Source organism: Phaseolus vulgaris, chromosome 11 (assembly GCF_000499845.2).
Source record: "Phaseolus vulgaris cultivar G19833 chromosome 11, P. vulgaris v2.0, whole genome shotgun sequence".
Taxonomy (NCBI): Eukaryota; Viridiplantae; Streptophyta; class Magnoliopsida; order Fabales; family Fabaceae; genus Phaseolus; species Phaseolus vulgaris.
Genome location: NC_023749.2, coordinates 8,738,982 through 8,757,275, shown reverse-complemented (window position 1 = coordinate 8,757,275; position 18,294 = coordinate 8,738,982). Strand labels below are relative to the sequence as shown.

Sequence of the window (18,294 nt, the reverse complement as noted above, 5' to 3'; positions counted from 1 at the left end):
AGTCCTAAACGAATAGAAATAGGGCAAATGCTCCCTGCACCATATCAATTCCATGCACCCAACCTGATATTTAAATGACAAAAATGCCCTTCAGAAAATGACGAAAATAACCTTAAAAAAAAGAAGGGTGTAAATAAAATTACTTCCAAATCCTTTATTCTGGAAATATTCCGGATTTAGATATTCGGAACACATTTTTGAATTCCAGAAATATTTATCCAAAATGAATTTTTAATTTTATTCTCTGGATTTTTTTATCCGGAATGTATTTTTTTATTTTTAAATTATTTTGGAAATTTTGAAAAATAATAGGGTCAGGTTAGAATTGATACGGTGCAGGAAGAAATTGCTTAGAAATAGTGTTAAAAGCCCAAACTATTTGTGGTGTCGTTACTGCTTAAACCAAGTCCTAAATAGTTGGCCCTAATACTCGCGCAGAAGAAAAAACACTCAAGCCAAATCGGGAATTCCTTATATCCTCGTAGGCTTTAATCTTGATAGTTTTTTCTTGTTATTTTTACACGAGAAAATAAGTGAAAAGTTTCTCATTTAAGTTATTTAAAGCTATATTTAATCTAATTTATGAAAAAAAGTATTTCCTTTTTCTATTTTTTAAAAAACTTTTAGATAATTTTTCCAAATTTTAATCTTTCACTTAATTTATTAAATCTTGGATTAGGATCCGCGAGTCAAATTCTGTTTGGGTAAAAAATTATTGACACTAACTTTTCAAAAAGTAAAATTAACTTTTGCATACACAAAAAGTATTATAACTTATTGACTGTTTTTTATTTTTGAGTTTACAGCTATAGTGTTATTTTAAGAATGTCAGACCTCATAATTAATAAAATAAAACTATGTATTAATTTTAAATAACCACAATTACCTTAATTTTAAAATAGCAATAATTACCTTAATCAAAACACCCACATAATAAAACAAAAACAAAAACATATAAACAATTGTCATTATTAAAATAAAAAATACGTTCATTATAATTAACTTAATCATTTCACTTGCGTTTTTTTATTAATTAAAAATATGTAAAATATTTTAATAGAAGAAAATAATTAACGTAATGTCTTTTCTACATGAAAAAAACCTTTTCTAATAGTAATAATAATAACATTAACTGATTTAGCTAACTTTAATCTATAACTCCGCTCTACAACAAAGATCACGCTCAATATTAAAAAGTGCAGATAAAATATTGTAAAATAAACATTTTTGTAAAATATTACAGACAAAAAAAAAACTAAAACTAAAATAATATATTAAATTAGGAAATATTAAAATAAACATATATGGAAAATATCCAAAATATATTTATAGAAAGAGAAAAAAGAAAAAGGGAAAAAAGAAAAAGGGGAGAAGAAACAGGCGCGGAGAACTTTAAAACCCTAACGAAGTGAATATATATACACTTCTTAAACCCTTAAACCCATTTCGCTCCTAATTCGCATTCTCTTTCTCTCATTCCTCTTACTTTTTCTCTGCACGCCGTTCTTGCAAATGGACTCACCAATGGAGTTTTGGGGTAAATTTTTCTCTTATGTTTTTGTTTTCTTCATTTTTTATCTTTCAATTTTGGCAATACTCTAAATCTGATCGATTCTTCTTGTTTGATTCTGCCGATTAAAGTTTTGTGTGCTGATGTTTATGTGTGGGTTTGCGGAATCGGTGAATACTTTTGGCGTTGTGATGTTAATGTTATGTGTTGGTTTGAAATTTAGGTGTTGAGGTTAAGGTTGGGCAAACTGTGAAGGTTGATCCCATGGATCCAGTGAGTGCATACATACACATTTCCCAGGTTGCCCTTGGAGAGGCGAAGAAGGACAAGGCAAATGAAGCTGTGGTTCTGTACTTGAAAGTTGATGGCAAGAAGATTGTTCTGGGAACCCTTAAAAGGGATGACATCCCCCACCTTTCGTTGGATTTGGTTCTCGACTCTGAGTCCGAGCTTTCGCACTCTTCGAAAAGTGCTAGTGTCTTTGTCTGTGGATACAAAGTTCTAACGTATCCTTCCTTCATATTATACTCTTGATTCATTACTGTATATTGGTATTTTTTAAAGAAAGTTATGCCTGTAGCTTGAAGTTTTTTTTACTTACTGCGGTTGTGATTGCAATTGTGGCTGCAGTAGACCTAATTTGCCTGCAATTTTCTGCAATAACAATAAGTGTTATGAAATTTTGACTGCATAGATAATTTAAAACCTTTGTACCTATTTTGTTGTTGTTTATGGTTTGTTTTGAATTTCTTATTGTGATGACTGTATTGGCATTGTATTGAAATAAGGATTTTTTTTACTAAAATTCATTTACATTTCTGCTTCATCTTTCATTTCCTTAACTTGTGTGTTGCTGTGGCATTAGTGACGAGGGTAACGTTGCTGACTTTTCTGGTGAGGGTCATCTTTTTCTCTTGAACATGTTTTTACTGTTCTGTTATTTAATTTGCTTGCTCAATAATGGTTTTATTTTGTATAATTTGAACAGATAGTGAAGAAGATGAGGAGGATCTTGTCTTAAATGGCCAAGAAAATGGTACATTTTTCCTTAGATGGGAAATATATTGTTTAGTTGTGTGTATTACCATGTAGACAGCTAATAGTTATCTTCTTTTAGGGAAACCTGTGGTAAAAGCTGAAGGTGCAAAGGTTACCAAGCCCGCTAAATCTGCTCCTGCGGCAGTTGCATCAGTAAAACAAGTTAAGACTGTTGATCCGAAGAAAGATGAGGAGGATGATTCTGATTCTGACGAATCTGATGATGACCTTGATAGTGATGATGAATCTGGAACTTCTGATGAGGTATTTTAGTCACCATTGTTTTAACTTACAGTTTTATGTTAACAAATCTATGGTATCAGGATGCATTCCAAATGTACAGTATAAGATAATTTGATGCTTCCAAAGATTTCTTCTTTAGCACCTTAATGTTTATGCAAGAGTCTTGGTTAAGTAAATACTTTCTTTCTTTGTCTTTTATGAAAATAATCTCTTGTTTTTTCTTGTCGGTTTTAGTGATAATTTTCCATCATTGAAAATTGTAGATGGATGATGATAGCGACAGCGACGAGGCTGGTGAGAGTGATGAAGAGACCCCTGTGAAGAAGGTAAGATATTTCTTTCTGCTGTATCATGCATGTATTTTTTGACTTGTCACAAGATATACTCTCTTTTATTATAATTGAAGAGTTCTGAGCAAAACTTATATGTGACTTTACCTTTTGAAGGTGGATCAGAGCAAGAAGAGACCAAATGTGTCTGCATCAAAATCTCCACCTTCTTCCAAGAAAGCTAAGACTGCTACTCCTGAAAAAACTGGTATCATATCCAAATTTCTTTTTCATATATATCTACGTATAAACTAGTGCTTGTTACATTAGTGTGTTATTGATGAATGCATTTTGAATGGAGGTTTTATTAGGCATAACAAAGCATACATTTTACTTTAGATATATTCTCCATGCTTTAGTGAAATTTGTAAATGCTTATAGTTATTGTTTATGACTAATGCATTCTTCATATTTAACTTCCCGTTGTACACTGATAATATTCTGATAAAAAATGGTTGTAGATGGGAAGAAAAATGTACATGTAGCAACTCCCTATCCTACGAAGAAAGGTGCAAAGACTCCCAAAAGTGCTACAAAAGGCCAGTCTCCCAATTCTGCTGGACAACTATCTTGCGGACCTTGTAAAAAGTACGATTGTATTTTTAAAAATAGTAGTAGACCTTGAATAGTAGCTTTACGAAGTTTATATCTTATGACTTATGCTTGATTATTTTATGGCTGCCTAGGTCTTTCAGCAACGAAGCTGGTTTCCAACAACATAAGAAGGCTAAGCATGGTGGTCAGTGATATTGCATTTTCATGTACTCATGTAGTAATTTTCCCTTGTATTACTGTGAGTAGTTTCAGTACGTTCCAAATTTTATCCTAAGGGCTGGTAAACGTTGTCTTAAGATGAACGCAAGGTGTGGAATTTTCTTTTTGATATCGATGAGCGCCTGTTGTTTCTGCATTTTTCAAATCCTCTTTTTAATTACTCTACTGAGCGTTTATGTTGGATACTATGTTTGGTTTACTTTTACGGCATCAAAACTTCAATTCTCTGAAGTGTTGCAATTTCATTTTATTCTATAATTTATGTAGATGGTGAGATTCTTATGTGATAACTTCATTTCAAAAAAAATATTTCCTATCTCTTCACAGATTTTAAAGCGACTTTTTCATTTTCATTGTGATGCCGTTTTTAATTGCAGGCTTTTGCTGGAATTAAAACAAACGAATTTGTTTTCATCTTTCTACTAAATTAATCTTCAACATTACAAATCACGCTAGTCTTTATTTTCTCTATATTTTTCTAATATTTATTGAGTCTATTTTTCAGATCTCATAATTTGTTTTAACTGTTCTTTGTTAATTTAAAATTACAATTAATACTTTAAAATATGCACCATTAGTTTTGTTAAGTGTTAATAATTCGGTATTTAATTTTTGCCTTGCTCAATGGCATTTGTACGTTCTTGAGTTTTTAACCGGTTGTGAAATAAGTTTGTCTACTTTTTATTCAATCTGAATATTTATTATGGAGATTTATTTAAACTTGAACTGGAATTTGATCAAAATTTTGTAAATTATGGACAATATCTTTTAGGCTTTCTTTAGACCAATGCACACCATGAAACAATGACTACTACTATTTAGTTTGAAATGAATGAATTGGACAATATTGTTTTTATTATAATGGACTGACTAAAAAATAATATAATAATTTATTTATAATTCATTAAAAATTTAAACTTTCTTTTATTTATTTTATAGAAATTATCCAATCCCTTTATTTTTTATAAATAGATATCAAATTCATTCCAGAAATCATTAAAAGTTAAATAATGTCTACGATATAGATTCTATCTTTCCTCAATCCCCAAAAGTACCTACTAAATAATGTACGTTTTTCAAACATTTTCATTTTTATTTTTAAATTGAGTTTTTTCATAAAATTATAACATTTAAAGTAATATACTCACAACTTTATATAGTAATCCTTAATAAAATATGTCTATTCATTATTTTTTAAATATTCATTAATAATGTCTATTATTATTTATCGATACATATTTATTACTAATTAATAATAATATTTTTCTAATGATTTTATATTTTTTTGAATAAATAAAAATTAAGGGAAGAAATGACAGAAGATACCTAAATAATGGAAAGGAGCAAAGACATAAAAAAGAAATAAAATGTTAAAATTGGTCTTAAATAAGAGGGGGTGAATTGTTTAGGAAAGATTTTTGCTGAAGGTAAATTGAAAGTCAGTGAAAAATCAATCAATTAGAAAATTGTACAACTAATTAGACTTTGTTTTTAGTTTGATTGCAGAAAATCAATCAATTGTTTTTGCGAACAATCGGTTGTTTATACAAACAGTGTTAAAAATAAAAGCAAAAGCAAAAGCAGTTTAGAGAGTAAGGATAGAGAAATTAACACAAATGTCTATATTGGTTTACTCTTTACCAAGAGCTACATTCATCCCTCAGTAACCACTGAGAATTCACTAAGTAATCAAATCTTGATTATAAACAATACACCAAAGTGATGATCTTGAACCCTTCAAGAACATACACCACCTTTGGCAAATACCACATAGTTTTCATAACAACCTTTGAAACTGCACAACACCAATTCACATAGAATTACAATGAGTAAGAAAGAAAGGAATGTAATACATTTGGATACAATCAAATATTAAAGTACAGAGAATACAAAACAATCTTATTTCCACACTTGAGAATGATCCAAAACTCTTTGAAATCTTGAAATCTGATTTTGAATAAACTCTCTTGCTTAGTTAATGATCGGGAGCGTAAAAAAACTTATTTAAACTCCAATTAGATGGTCAAAACATTTAATTCAAGAACCAAAAGCAATTAAAATCATTTAAAACAAATTAAAGTCACTTAATAGGAATTCTGTTAAGGTTTTCAGAAAAAATCAACTGGTTGAATTAGCTTGATAACAAAGTCAAACCTTTTCAAATCCTTTTCAAGATACACTAAGTGTAAAACAACCGATTGAATTTTCTCTTTCTTTAGAAAGGATTAAGATTCATTTGACATTAGATCATCACAAGGAGTGAATTAACAAATTCAACTACTTATAGACACACACAACCAATAACAAAGATGTTCATGCATTCCACTTGGATTTAGAGACATCAAAACACATTGTTGAACATGAAAAACATCTAAAAAAATAATTAATATAACATCAAGAAATAGAGATTTCCTGGAAATTATAATTAATATATCCTACAAATTGAATATATGGTTACCTACTTAGTAGATAAAGAACTTTAAATTGTTTTTAGATAAAAAGGTTTATAATGTTGAAAAGGTATTAGTTGTATTATTTATTTATTTAGTTCAATTTACCTCTGCTAATGAAATTCTCAATCTACTCTCTAATTTTTTTAAGATGCAATAATGTGATTTTTGAATATTTAATCAAATTCATTAATTTTAAACTATAATAACATAATCATTTAATTTATGTCATCAGTTTTATAAGAGCATCACGTGTGGATATATGTTTAAGAGTTATGTAGGCTATTTATTGTTACTTGAAACAACTCTTCACTTTGGAACATTTTCACATGCCTCTTGGTGCTGATTAATTTCTTTTTAAGTGTTCAGTAAAATATGTAGAAGTAAACCAATACATATTTCTTATATGTCATATGAAGCTGGTTTGCCCGAGTGGTTAAGGGGGAAGACTTAAGATCTTCTGCACATAAGTGCGCGTGGGTTCGAACCCCACAGCCAGCATTACTTTTCATTTTCTACTTTTTTTTACCTTATTAACTATTTTTTTTTGCAATACTGACTAAAAAAATCCTACATTTTAAAAAATTAAAACTTAAATAATTAAAACAACACAAGCTGATTAGACCAAACATAAATTAATATTATAAACAGATAGAAATATTAAGGACCTCTATGGTGATCTAAAAAGAGACACCCACTTAACATTATCGGAAAATCCAAAGTCTAAAAGTAATTATCAATGGCCAAACATAAATATTTGAAATCCAAAAAAATGAGTGCGGTGCTAAATATTGCAGATATTTTCTTTAGACGTGGATTGAGTTGTATATGTATGTATCAAACATGAAAGGTATAATATTCAATTCTTATTAATACTTGTCTTTATTTACCAAACATTGCATTTTATATCTCTTTAACACTTTGTCTCAAGTTTAACTAAATGTGTCTATTTGTTTGTTGCCCAATTATTGCTTCCATCCCACTCTGAGGTCATTTTGTATGCTTTTGTGTAATTTAAGACTAATTGATTGTTCTTTTAGTTTGTTTGAACTTGCACACAAGAGTTTCAAACTTTTTTAGTATGGTCGAAATGCTCACAATTCCCTTGAGAAGAAAGAGTGTTTGATTTCAGCATCAATATCATGCAAGAACAAAATGTAGCTGTTATACTTTGACCTTTGTTTTATATCATATGACACTCTTTTGAGAAAAATCTTACCTTGAAAGTATCTACTTTTCTTTATACAAAAAGGGACAATCATTGTGACATACCTTTTACACTAAAGGGTAAAAATTATGTTGGTCCCTTCCAACAATGATCTTAAGAAACTTAATTTAATTGATTGCACCCACCTTATTATATGAGGATTTAGGACTAATATTGGTTGTCTTCGTGCAACGCCAACAAAGTTATTAGAGAGTAATTAATTTAAAGGTTAAATATATTTTATGTTTATGTAATTTACTAGTTTTTATTACTATTCTAAATTTTAGAGATATATGTATTAAGAAAACTATTGAAATGAGTTATTATCAGTTTTTTTTTTATAATAAATAGATTTTCAATATAAACTAGGATGTTAAAATATTATGTTAACTTATGACTAATGTGAATGTTACCGTTTATTTTGAAAATTCGTTTGTTACGTAAACCCTAAAAAGAAACACAGATAAGAATCTATTTAAATAATTTTAACTATAAGTATTAATGAGATATAGAATTTGGATTAGAGAAAAAAAATCAATTTTCCATTGGTGAAATAAAAATATATTTAATTATTAATTTAATTTAAAGAGATATAAAATTGGTGAAAAAGTTACATGGATAATGACCCTTTTGCTTGAAGTAACCAAAATGACAACTAATGATTCTTACAATCACAGACTACTAAGATTGAGCAGAATCAGGTGTGAAAGCATTCCCAAAAGGGTTACTTGGCTTATTTTTAATCCTTGGTGAAACCCAAAAGGATACATTCTGTCAAAAGAACATCATTGCCATAGTAACATGATGAAGCAATATTGAGAAAGGGTTATAATTGAGCCATTTGCATTAAGACAACTGGCTTCAGAATATTAGTCAGTTGAAGCACAGGTCTAGTGAGTGAAAAAAATTATGCTTCATGGTTTAGAGAACACAACAAACAGCACATGCACCACTGCATGTGATCTCTTATCCTAATGTTTGTTTTTATAAAAGGTTAAAGATATTATCAAAAATTGCAATACAGCATCCCATGCTTTTCCTTCATAGCATGACATGTATTAAATAAGTGCAAAGGAAAGAATGAAAAAAAAACACACACACTAAGGAATTCCTTTTTTTGAACTATTGAAAATGACTGGTTGTAATGGCTGTCTGAATTTTTCAATTATTTGTTTTCTTGTCGGAGGGTTAAGAAATAAAATATGTTGTAGCTTTTAAACAATAAATTATATTTTAAAAAAATCAAACATGAAGGTGTGAGTGAATAAAAATATGCATTAGAGCTTAACCATAGAGCATATGCAGAAGAAGTGTCGGTAGGAGAAAGCTATAGTGACTAAGGAATATTCGCACTCTTTTAACCAAGTTTCTTACTTTCACAGTTTCAGAGATTCTAAACTATGAAATATCTTTTATTCTTAGTTAATGTATGATCTTCAACTCTCTTTTAATTTTAAAATTTGGAATAAAAAAGAAGTACTTGTTTAAAATTTGACCCCAATTTCAAAGGGTGCATAGTCTTTTAAGTCTAGAACTTGTAAGAAGTTAAAGAAACTGTTTATAGTAACAAAGAGGAAAAAGAGAAGAATCATTGGTAAAATATTAAAGGGTGACTTTATTTTACTCTATAGCTGTCCACACAAAGAGTATGTCAAAGAAAGTGGCAAATGATTGCATGTATGGTAAATAAAATTCATTCCTTGGGGAAAAAATATGAGAAATAACATGAATTAGAAGCACATTTTTATCCACCACATTATTTGGCTCAGACTAAGCAAACCTAACAAATAAAGGACTCACGAAATATATAACTATAAAATCTCACAAAACAATCTATGCAAACAAAATCACACTGTCTACTTGATGTCTAAGGCTCTAACTTAAGCACTTTTTGGTACATCTTCATAGCTGCCCTGAAGCCTGTGTGATGCAATTCTAGTAATAACAGCACTTTGCCTGTATTTGTATCTTCTTGATGGATGGCAATGAAATATCTTGTAAAGGACTTTTAATTTCTTTCTGAAGTTGAAAATGATTTGCTCTAAAATAGCTGCAGATGTTTTGGTACTGCGTTTGCTGCTTGAAGAAATCAGCCCCCCATGATGTATTTTTTGAGGAGAAACTAGAAAAATATGGACACAACATTGATGAAACTTAAGTAACTTTAGAATTTGGCTCAATGAGCTTTACACTATGGTGCCAACGTAGCCAAATCCCACAATTGAGAATGTTATGGTCTGAAGGAAGAGGTAGATGAAGTAGTTGTGTTTCCCATGCACAAAATCATAGCATCCACAGAAGAAGAGGAATGCAGCAAATCCCAGCTCCAGGAAATTAAGTCTGTTCATGTTCAAACAAGAAAAGAAATCATAATTAGACAAAAGAGATGAACAAAACTCCAAATATTATCTACAAAAGAAGGATATCCCTTGCAATTAGGGGTCTACTATGAGAAAACTTTTAAGACCTTTAAGTACTACACATGGTACTTCTCAATAATGTAAAGTATGATTTGGCCAAGACAGTAAGTACCTTCTGATTTCTCTTCTAACGTGGCATATGTTGGATTAATAAAGTGAGATAATAATGGGGTGGAAAAAAGGGACATAATTTCTCTTTCATTAAGTATTCTGAGTTCATGCTAAAATTATTTTGATGTGGGTTTTCTAAGATCTTGACAAGGGCATGTGGGTTTCTAAATTCTTCTGCCATATTCATGTGCATGTGACAGAAACGTTTTGATTAGGGTGGCATGGCATGCTGTTGATTTGAAAATGGCATTTAAAAAAGTTCATATAAATGTTTACCTACCCGAAGAGAATCTTAACTGTTACAATGAAGAATATCTAAAAGCTATTTACTAATAAGTAGGAACCTATAAAATTATTTCCTTGCAATCATTGAACTATTGGCCACACAGTCTAGAACTCATCATCTCTATTATGCCAGTGTGTGCATGATTGAGAATCACAAATTCACAATGGAGATGTCGACAAGAAGCTATGACTAATGATAAATGCAAACACAATTATTTGCTGAGGAAAAATAAGTAAAAATAAAACTATGAAACTGACCTTTCAACAAATTTGGATCGAGTCTTTTTGGGGGCCTTGCTGACATTATTCTTCTTGGCAGCATCTCCTGTTTTATTCTTGGTATTGCTGTTGACAGAGTCACCAAGTTTTTCAGTCACAACCCATTCATTAGCCCTCCCATACTCTAACAGACCTATAAATGTTGCCTTGGTACGATGCAAAGACATCACATTCTCAAAGAGGATCCAATAGAACAGAAGGTGAATGGACCTGCCAAAGTTGCACACAACACAACTTTTAGAACAAATTGAAGGACTAACTATGCCTACAAGTCTATGACATATATGGAAAAAACAGGTTAAAAACAAGGCCAAACCGTACCTTGGTGTTCCAACTGAATTGAGAATGGTGATGACAGAAGGAATATAAACAGCTCCCCATATTGGAACGTAAACCTCAGGGATCAAGATTGTGATTGGAATCACAACACAGAAGAAGAAGAAGGTGACCATATGAGCTATGATTTTGCGAACAAAGAAGAAGCTGTATATAACGTACACTTTCTTCCAAAACCTTACTTTCTGCAGAAATGTTTGCAAAAGAAAACATCAGAACATACAAGGAAATACTCATATTGTCTCTTTACCCCTCCATATATACAGTACAAAGAAACAAAGAATAAAAGTACTTACCTTGTTCCTTACTATCTCCATAACCATTTTGCGGAACAAGTTAGCAGGACCACAAGACCATCGGTGCTGCTGGAATCTAAAGGCTCTCAAAGTACTTGGAAGCTCACTTTTTGCCTACATAAAGTGCCATTATAAAAAGGGTACAATTACTTAGTATAAGAAAATAGTTCATAATCACATAATCCATATTCTCCATTATGCAAAATGTTAATTGTTAATTATGGAAATACTAACTAGTAGACAGAACATTGATTCACCTGGAGGTCTCCAAGGTACAAAAATTTCCATCCCCTAAGACTAGCACGAACAGCAAGATCCATATCTTCCACCGTTGTTCTGTCTTTCCACCCTCCAGCTTCATTAATAGCACCTATTCTCCAAACACCAGCAGTTCCTGCATTAAGCTCCTCAATCAGCAACTTTTCCAGTAAATGATCATCATGCTACACTACCCTATAAATCACCTATGCTATGACCATGTACTGTGTAACACGTGTCACACTACATGCAGAAGTAGGTAAGGTCAACAAGTGTAGAAGAGTAGAAAGAAGTTAAACGAATTACCGTTGAAACCGAAGAAAGCATGAGTGGCTGACCCAACTTCTTGCTCTACAGTGAAATGGTAATCCAGGGACATCTCTTGCATTCTTGTCAGCAAACACTCATCAGAATTCACTGTAAAAAAAAAATTACCCATGTTAGTAAAACACCTTCCTGATGCAAACTTTATAATTAAAAGGTGAAAATGATTAAAGGAGAAGTAACAATCTCAAAAGGGTAAAAGAAAGTTTTAGACTTGTGATGATCATATGATTTTACTTTGTTAATGAAGTAACTTTTTCACAGATAATAAGTAGCAGTACAGAATCAAGTAAAAAAATGCAACAATGAGATCTTGTGGCGGACCACAGGGACAATAGAGCAAAAGTCAGCAATGGCCCCACACTTGCACATGTCACAATATTCTTTTATTTTTTGCAAATAAATGTTGCTAAACTTAATTTACTTTGAGAATGTGAGTGGAGTTGTAGCATTTAAATAAACTAACTCTAATTCTTGTTGCATACTATATAATATGAGCAATATTAATGTACTATTATACAACTCAACTAGTATATATATATAAATTGTAAGTAACTAAGTTTATTATTTAATTTGATTAATGTTTTGAGCTTAGGTGACGTAAGAGAAGAGAAGGGGAATTTGAGAAGTGTCGGCAAGGGAGAGTAAGGTCCACTGGAGGCACATGGTACTCTCCTCACTGTGATTTATTTTATGTTTTGTTTTTTTTATCTAAACCCAAAAAATTCTGCAAAGGCACGTGGGAAGTAGGTTCGCTGGATTGGAAACTTTGAAGTTTGGATGGATTAAGAAAAAGACAATTTGACCCCTACCACCATGTTCTAGGTTCTTCCCCAAATAGTTGCCCCTAGAGTCATAAAAGAAAATGTGTCAGACTGCGTGGGTCGCTCTAAAGACCCCAGAAAAAGAAAGATAGATTGAATACCATTTTTGTAACTTATTTATACCGAGTTCTTCTCAGTTTTTAACCCATCATCACGCTTTTGTAAGTTGTGGTAAGTTCTGAAAAGATACTACTACTGCACCAAGACCTGATTGATCCACTAAAATTCACCAAATTGCCCCCTTCGAAATCTCTTACTAAAATACTAATTAAAAGCTGCTTCACCCAACATTTTAGAAGAAGCACAACCCAAATCAATAGTTATCACACACTATTATATTTGGGTGTGAGCTGTCACCAAGAGTTCAAAGACTAAAACTTCCTCTCTTAGCCTATTTAGCTGTCTTAACCTATCTAGCCGTTTTTTTAGAAGAAAATCATGATAAAATATACTGAAGAAAATCTTCAATATACACACATTAATTGTGTGAGCTATGTTTTTAAGAAAAAATCTTCAATATACACACATTAATAGTGTGAGATATGTTTTTAAGAACAAAATTGTGAGAAAATATATAATTTCAGTTTTAAGAAGAAAATTTTCACAAAACAGATATATTATCTGATGAAATTTGATATATTATAATTTTTTTAAAACAAAATCTTGAAAATATATACTTTTTTAAGGAGAAAATCTACACAAAACACAGTTTCAAACTTACAGTAAGTAATTGATATCTGATGGAATTTGACACATTAATATAATATTTGGGTGTGTGCCCTAACGATGTGAGCTGGCAGCAAGAGTGGAAGAGTGAAGCTTTTGTTTTACTGTTGTGAATGGGGACATGATCGTGAAGGGGACAACCTTCACAGTGGCTCGTTGGTGGTCCCACCCGTGATTGAAGGGTTTGTTTTGGTGGGCTAGCCAGGTCAAACCGGGACAAAGTGGAAAGTGAAAGTCCACATGATAAATCTAATTTTCTCCAATTAAAACAAACAATGTTAAATGCCACCGACACTTATGAGTTGTGTTAAGAAAAAGAAAAACCAAGTACTAGGAATTGGTGAAATGGATTTTACTAGGGTGAGTGGGTTAATAAGTATTTTACCAAATCTCCATCGAGCTTGAACCAGAGCAATGTCGGGGTTGCCCACCAAGAAAGGAATAGAACGTCTCAGAAAATCTGGTTCTGGACGAAAATCAGCATCGAAAATTGCCACGTACTCGCAATGTTTCACATAGCTACGTTTTAGACCTTCTTTAAGAGCACCCGCTTTATAGCCCCCTCGAGTCTCTCTGATTTGGTATATTATGTTTATCCCTTTGCTTGCCCATCTCTGGCATTCCATCTCCACCATTTGCTGCATTCACAATTTCAAATTTTTTACACAAATTCAACTTCCCATTCATCAATTCCTCCACCAAACCCCACAAAACATAAATGCACCCACTCCATATAACATTATACTCCAATCCAACAACATAATACCAATACTAATATAATAATAATAACAACACCAATGGGAATGCACAAGCACAGTTACATAAATCTTTCACATTAATAGCTCAAAATTAAACTGAAAAATGTGGAAAAAAAAGGAACTACGCAATACCTTGATGGTAGGGTCAGTTGAATCGTCCAGCACTTGGATCACGAGACGATCTGAAGGCCATGAGAGATTACAAGCTGCTCCAATTGACACCTTGTACACCTGACCCAATAATGAACCAAACCCAATAATATACATATGTTAGTACAAACACTAGTTTCCAAGCTAGCATAAATCTGGATGCACACGGCATTGTAACAGTCAAGCCCAACTAATACTCAATCATTTATATGCAATATTTTAATTATATCATTCTCCAATGTGGGATCTTCAGTATGTGTCTTACACAACAAGGAGTAAACATGTATGGAGAATAAAATTTTGCAGATGTAGAGAGTGAGAGAGAGAGGAAGACAAAGTGTAGAATCTTGCAGACCTCTCTTTCATTGAACATGGGAATCTGAATAAGGACGACGGGGAAGTTGGTGTTGCCGAGTTCCTCGTCCTCTTGGAGGGGTTCGAACTTGTAGCGTTGGTGGGGTTTCTTCCAGAAGAGTTTGACGAGGATGATGACAATGCCCATGTAGACCCTCTCCATGAAGAGCATGAGGGCCATGGCGAGGCAAATGTACACCGCCACGTTCATCAGCGGCACGATCAGCGGCGCCTTTATCACTTCCCACACCATCCTCATCTGAGCCGTCACGTCGAAATTCACGCCCTGGATTGACTCCGGGATGAAGAACTTTGGCTCTGAATCAACCATTCTCACAGCAGGGTCTGTGTTCTGAGAAAGTTAGAACAAAAGTTGAAAGAGTGAAAGTTTTGAGGATGAGTGAAGGTGTGTGCTTTTTGTATGGTGTTGAAATGGCAATAAAAATCTGCAATGCCCTTGTTGGCAATGACACTTATAGTGCAGATCTCTCTCCCCCAAACATGGAAAAATGCTTCTCTCTGCTTTCTCTCTTCTGTCTCTCACAATTGGTGCTTATGAATGCTTCTCTTCTCTACAATCTTTCTATCAGAGTGTGACCGACAGAGTAGAATAGAGGCATTCTAGACAGAGAAAGAGAGTGAGAGAGAAACAGAGTAAAAAGAGAGAGAGAGAGTGTGTGTGTCTGTGAGGGGCAATAGATGCAGAGATAAAGGGGTCCTTTATAGTCATGTTTTGGTGATAGATTTTCCTGCTACACGTTTTTCTTCTTATATTATTATCATCATTATTATTATTTTTATTTCTGATCTCAATTCTGATCTCACTCCTCTTCACTGTCACTTAATCTTGTCTTTTTACTTAGTACAAAATGATGTTACCTTACCTAAAGTTATTTATGCAGGTTTAGTGTTTAATCAGTGTTGTGTTTTCTCTGCTTTTTATTACTCAGCTTCCAAAGGCACCAATTATTTTCTTTCTAAATATATCAGATTGGTATTAAAACTTTTTTCATACATTGCTTACGTAATTAACGTTACTTAAAAAATTATAATTTTTTATAAAAGAAAATAAAGAAATAATGTTTTATGTATTGGTATGAGATGATTGATTATAAAAACTTGTAAAATCAAGTTAATATTAATATTAAATTGCATTTTGGCAAATAGTGTTGAATTTATGTGACATTATAATAGTCACCAAATTAATATAAGTGATTTATTTAAAGTATTTATGTATTTTAAAAAATTAAAGGATTATAGTAAGTAATACTCGTTTACGTAGTACTGAGTGATATAGATCCACGTCATAAAAAAAATAATAGTGTTCCCATGACACGTATTTTTTAAAGGAATGTAAAACGTTATTAAAAAAGTAAAAAATAATTCGGTACTAATTTTACTTCTAGATCCGAAATGTTTAACTTCCCTAAATGTATATGTTTTTATAGGGGTACGTATAAGTGATTTTAATTCGATTAAATTTAGTTTAATTAGATTGAGTTAAATTTATATATTTTTATTTAGTAAATCAACTTAACTTAAAATAAGGATATAATTTGAGTAATTAAAAAGATTATATATATATATATTAACGGAATAGAATAATCTTATTAAAAATATACTAATCCTAATTATCATTGAACCAAAAACTTCAATAACGGAATAGAATAATCTTATTAAATCAAATAAATGCATATTAAAAATTAAAGATAATTATGATACGACAAACTCATCAACAAATATAAAAATGTCTAAAATAACTTATGTTAAAAAAATTACATGATGTAGTGATACTTAAGAGATAAAATAGACAATTAAATCAAACAATTTTTTTTTATAATCTTTATTATAAATATATTATATTCTTTCTTCTTTTTAAACAAAATATTTAAGTGTCTTTTGTTTGTAATATTTTTTTCCTTTGTTAATACAATGCTATAATTTTTTTAAAAATATAATGGAATCTATTTTACTATTTCATTTTAAAAAAATTAACAATAAATATATTTTAATTCATATAAAATAAATAATTTTGTAGAAATAGTAAATTAGTTACTAACTCATAAATTAATTTATTAAGCTTAGACTACCTCATATTCAAATTTATATATTCTATAAGTTATTCAAGATTTCCAAATTTGTAACTTTTTTTTATTACCATCTCTTGTATGATTTTATTATTCTTAATTTTTTTTATCTATTTTTAATTTTACAAAAACAAAACCTTTTCTTTTTCCTCCTCATGGGTGTGTGGCATACTCTATATTCATGCATTTTACTTTTATAATTTATTTCCTTACATTTTAATTCATGCCTTTACTTTCACTAAAATAAGCGCATTTAAATCCCACCCAATCATTTACTTCATTCAAATCCATACATTTATTTTTCATGTCTTTGTCCTAACTCTACAAATTCACCTATTCCCAGTTTTATTTGACGCAATCTAAGGAACTAAACACAACCAAAATAAATAAATAAGTGACTTTTGAAGAAGGTAAAAAAATTCAAATGTATTACAAAATATACAAATAAGCAATAAAAATAGGAAAAGTAACAAAACGAGTAAAATATTTCAAAAAGGAATAATAAAATGGTTAAAAATAAAGTAAATGAACTAGTGAATGAAATCTATAGGCAAAAGAATATGCAAATATATAGATAAAAAAAATTGATAGAAAAATATATAGGCAAAACAAACAGGCAATTATTTTTCTTATTTTTTATTCCATAGACTATATGTACTGTAGTATAAGTTTTTTGGCATATGTAAATAATATTCTATAGACAATATGTTTGTCAGAGAAATAACGTGATAATAATATTGAATATATTTTATATGAGAGCTGACAACATATTTTAGATATTTATAAGAAAATATTAATATTTTTGTTTTTTTTACAGAAGTGAATATTATTATATTATAATTAATATACATATGATATTAACTTAACCCGTGAATATTTTGATATCAACTCGATAATTACACATAATTAATGTTAGATGATCTATGTCCTTACAGTCCAAAAACAAATTTTTTTCTCATATGTACTTGTTGGTTTTTAGTCTTCTATTTCGGGTTAGTGTGTATCTGCTAGGGATTTCAATAATAAAGTTAGAATGATTTTAGTTAATTATCAGATAAAATTTACTCTACTTACCTCTTGAGTTGATCTTCTATTTATAGTACTTTTTTACTAGACTTTAGACCCAATTGAATTTTTACTCTTTGTACCTTATAGTTACTAAACATACTGCACATATTTGAGCCTATTTAATGAGCTTTACTAAAGTACTTTACTATTTAATTATTTATTCATTTTTTCTTAACTTTCGGCCTTATTGTTGCCCTTTCAACCTTTCGGCCTAAGGAATTTGATTTTGTCATTTATGAGATTCTGTATATTAAATGCACTTTTGCATGAAAATATTGTATCGTTTCACATGTATCACATTTACTATGTCGCTGATGTGAAAGCTTAACAATCCTTGATCGTTGGATGCATTAAAATTTAACGATTGTGATGTTGTGACGTTTCATTTGGAAGGGGTTTAGAAATGGTATAAATATTTGTTCCCAAATGGTATACTCCATTGTTTCTACTACTTCTGTATTATTGCA

General features: G+C 30.8%; 2 protein-coding genes and 1 non-coding gene across 3 annotated transcripts; 2 read left to right on the top strand and 1 right to left on the bottom strand.

The window, feature by feature from the left end:
* Positions 1 to 1,322: 1,322 nt before the first annotated feature.
* Positions 1,323 to 4,030, top strand: LOC137819653 (histone deacetylase HDT1-like). The gene is made up of 9 exons (XM_068623557.1): positions 1,323 to 1,537; positions 1,734 to 2,016; positions 2,376 to 2,404; positions 2,499 to 2,546; positions 2,628 to 2,812; positions 3,055 to 3,117; positions 3,238 to 3,328; positions 3,582 to 3,708; positions 3,807 to 4,030. The coding sequence occupies exons 1-9, from the start codon at positions 1,513 to 1,515 to the stop codon at positions 3,865 to 3,867; spliced, it is 912 nt and encodes a 303-aa protein (XP_068479658.1). The 5' UTR covers positions 1,323 to 1,512; the 3' UTR covers positions 3,868 to 4,030.
* A 2,732-nt stretch (positions 4,031 to 6,762) lies between these two features.
* TRNAL-UAA (transfer RNA leucine (anticodon UAA)) lies at positions 6,763 to 6,845 on the top strand. The gene has a single exon. It is a non-coding gene; the product is annotated as a tRNA-Leu (tRNA).
* A 2,384-nt stretch (positions 6,846 to 9,229) lies between these two features.
* LOC137819643 (glucomannan 4-beta-mannosyltransferase 2) lies at positions 9,230 to 15,585 on the bottom strand. Its single transcript, XM_068623550.1, has 9 exons — positions 14,674 to 15,585; positions 14,301 to 14,399; positions 13,796 to 14,048; positions 11,843 to 11,953; positions 11,536 to 11,672; positions 11,279 to 11,392; positions 10,968 to 11,167; positions 10,626 to 10,856; positions 9,230 to 9,891 (listed from the first exon to the last, which is right to left on the bottom strand). The coding sequence occupies exons 1-9, from the start codon at positions 15,001 to 15,003 to the stop codon at positions 9,738 to 9,740; spliced, it is 1,629 nt and encodes a 542-aa protein (XP_068479651.1). The 5' UTR covers positions 15,004 to 15,585; the 3' UTR covers positions 9,230 to 9,737.
* Between the last annotated feature and the right edge of the window lie 2,709 nt (positions 15,586 to 18,294).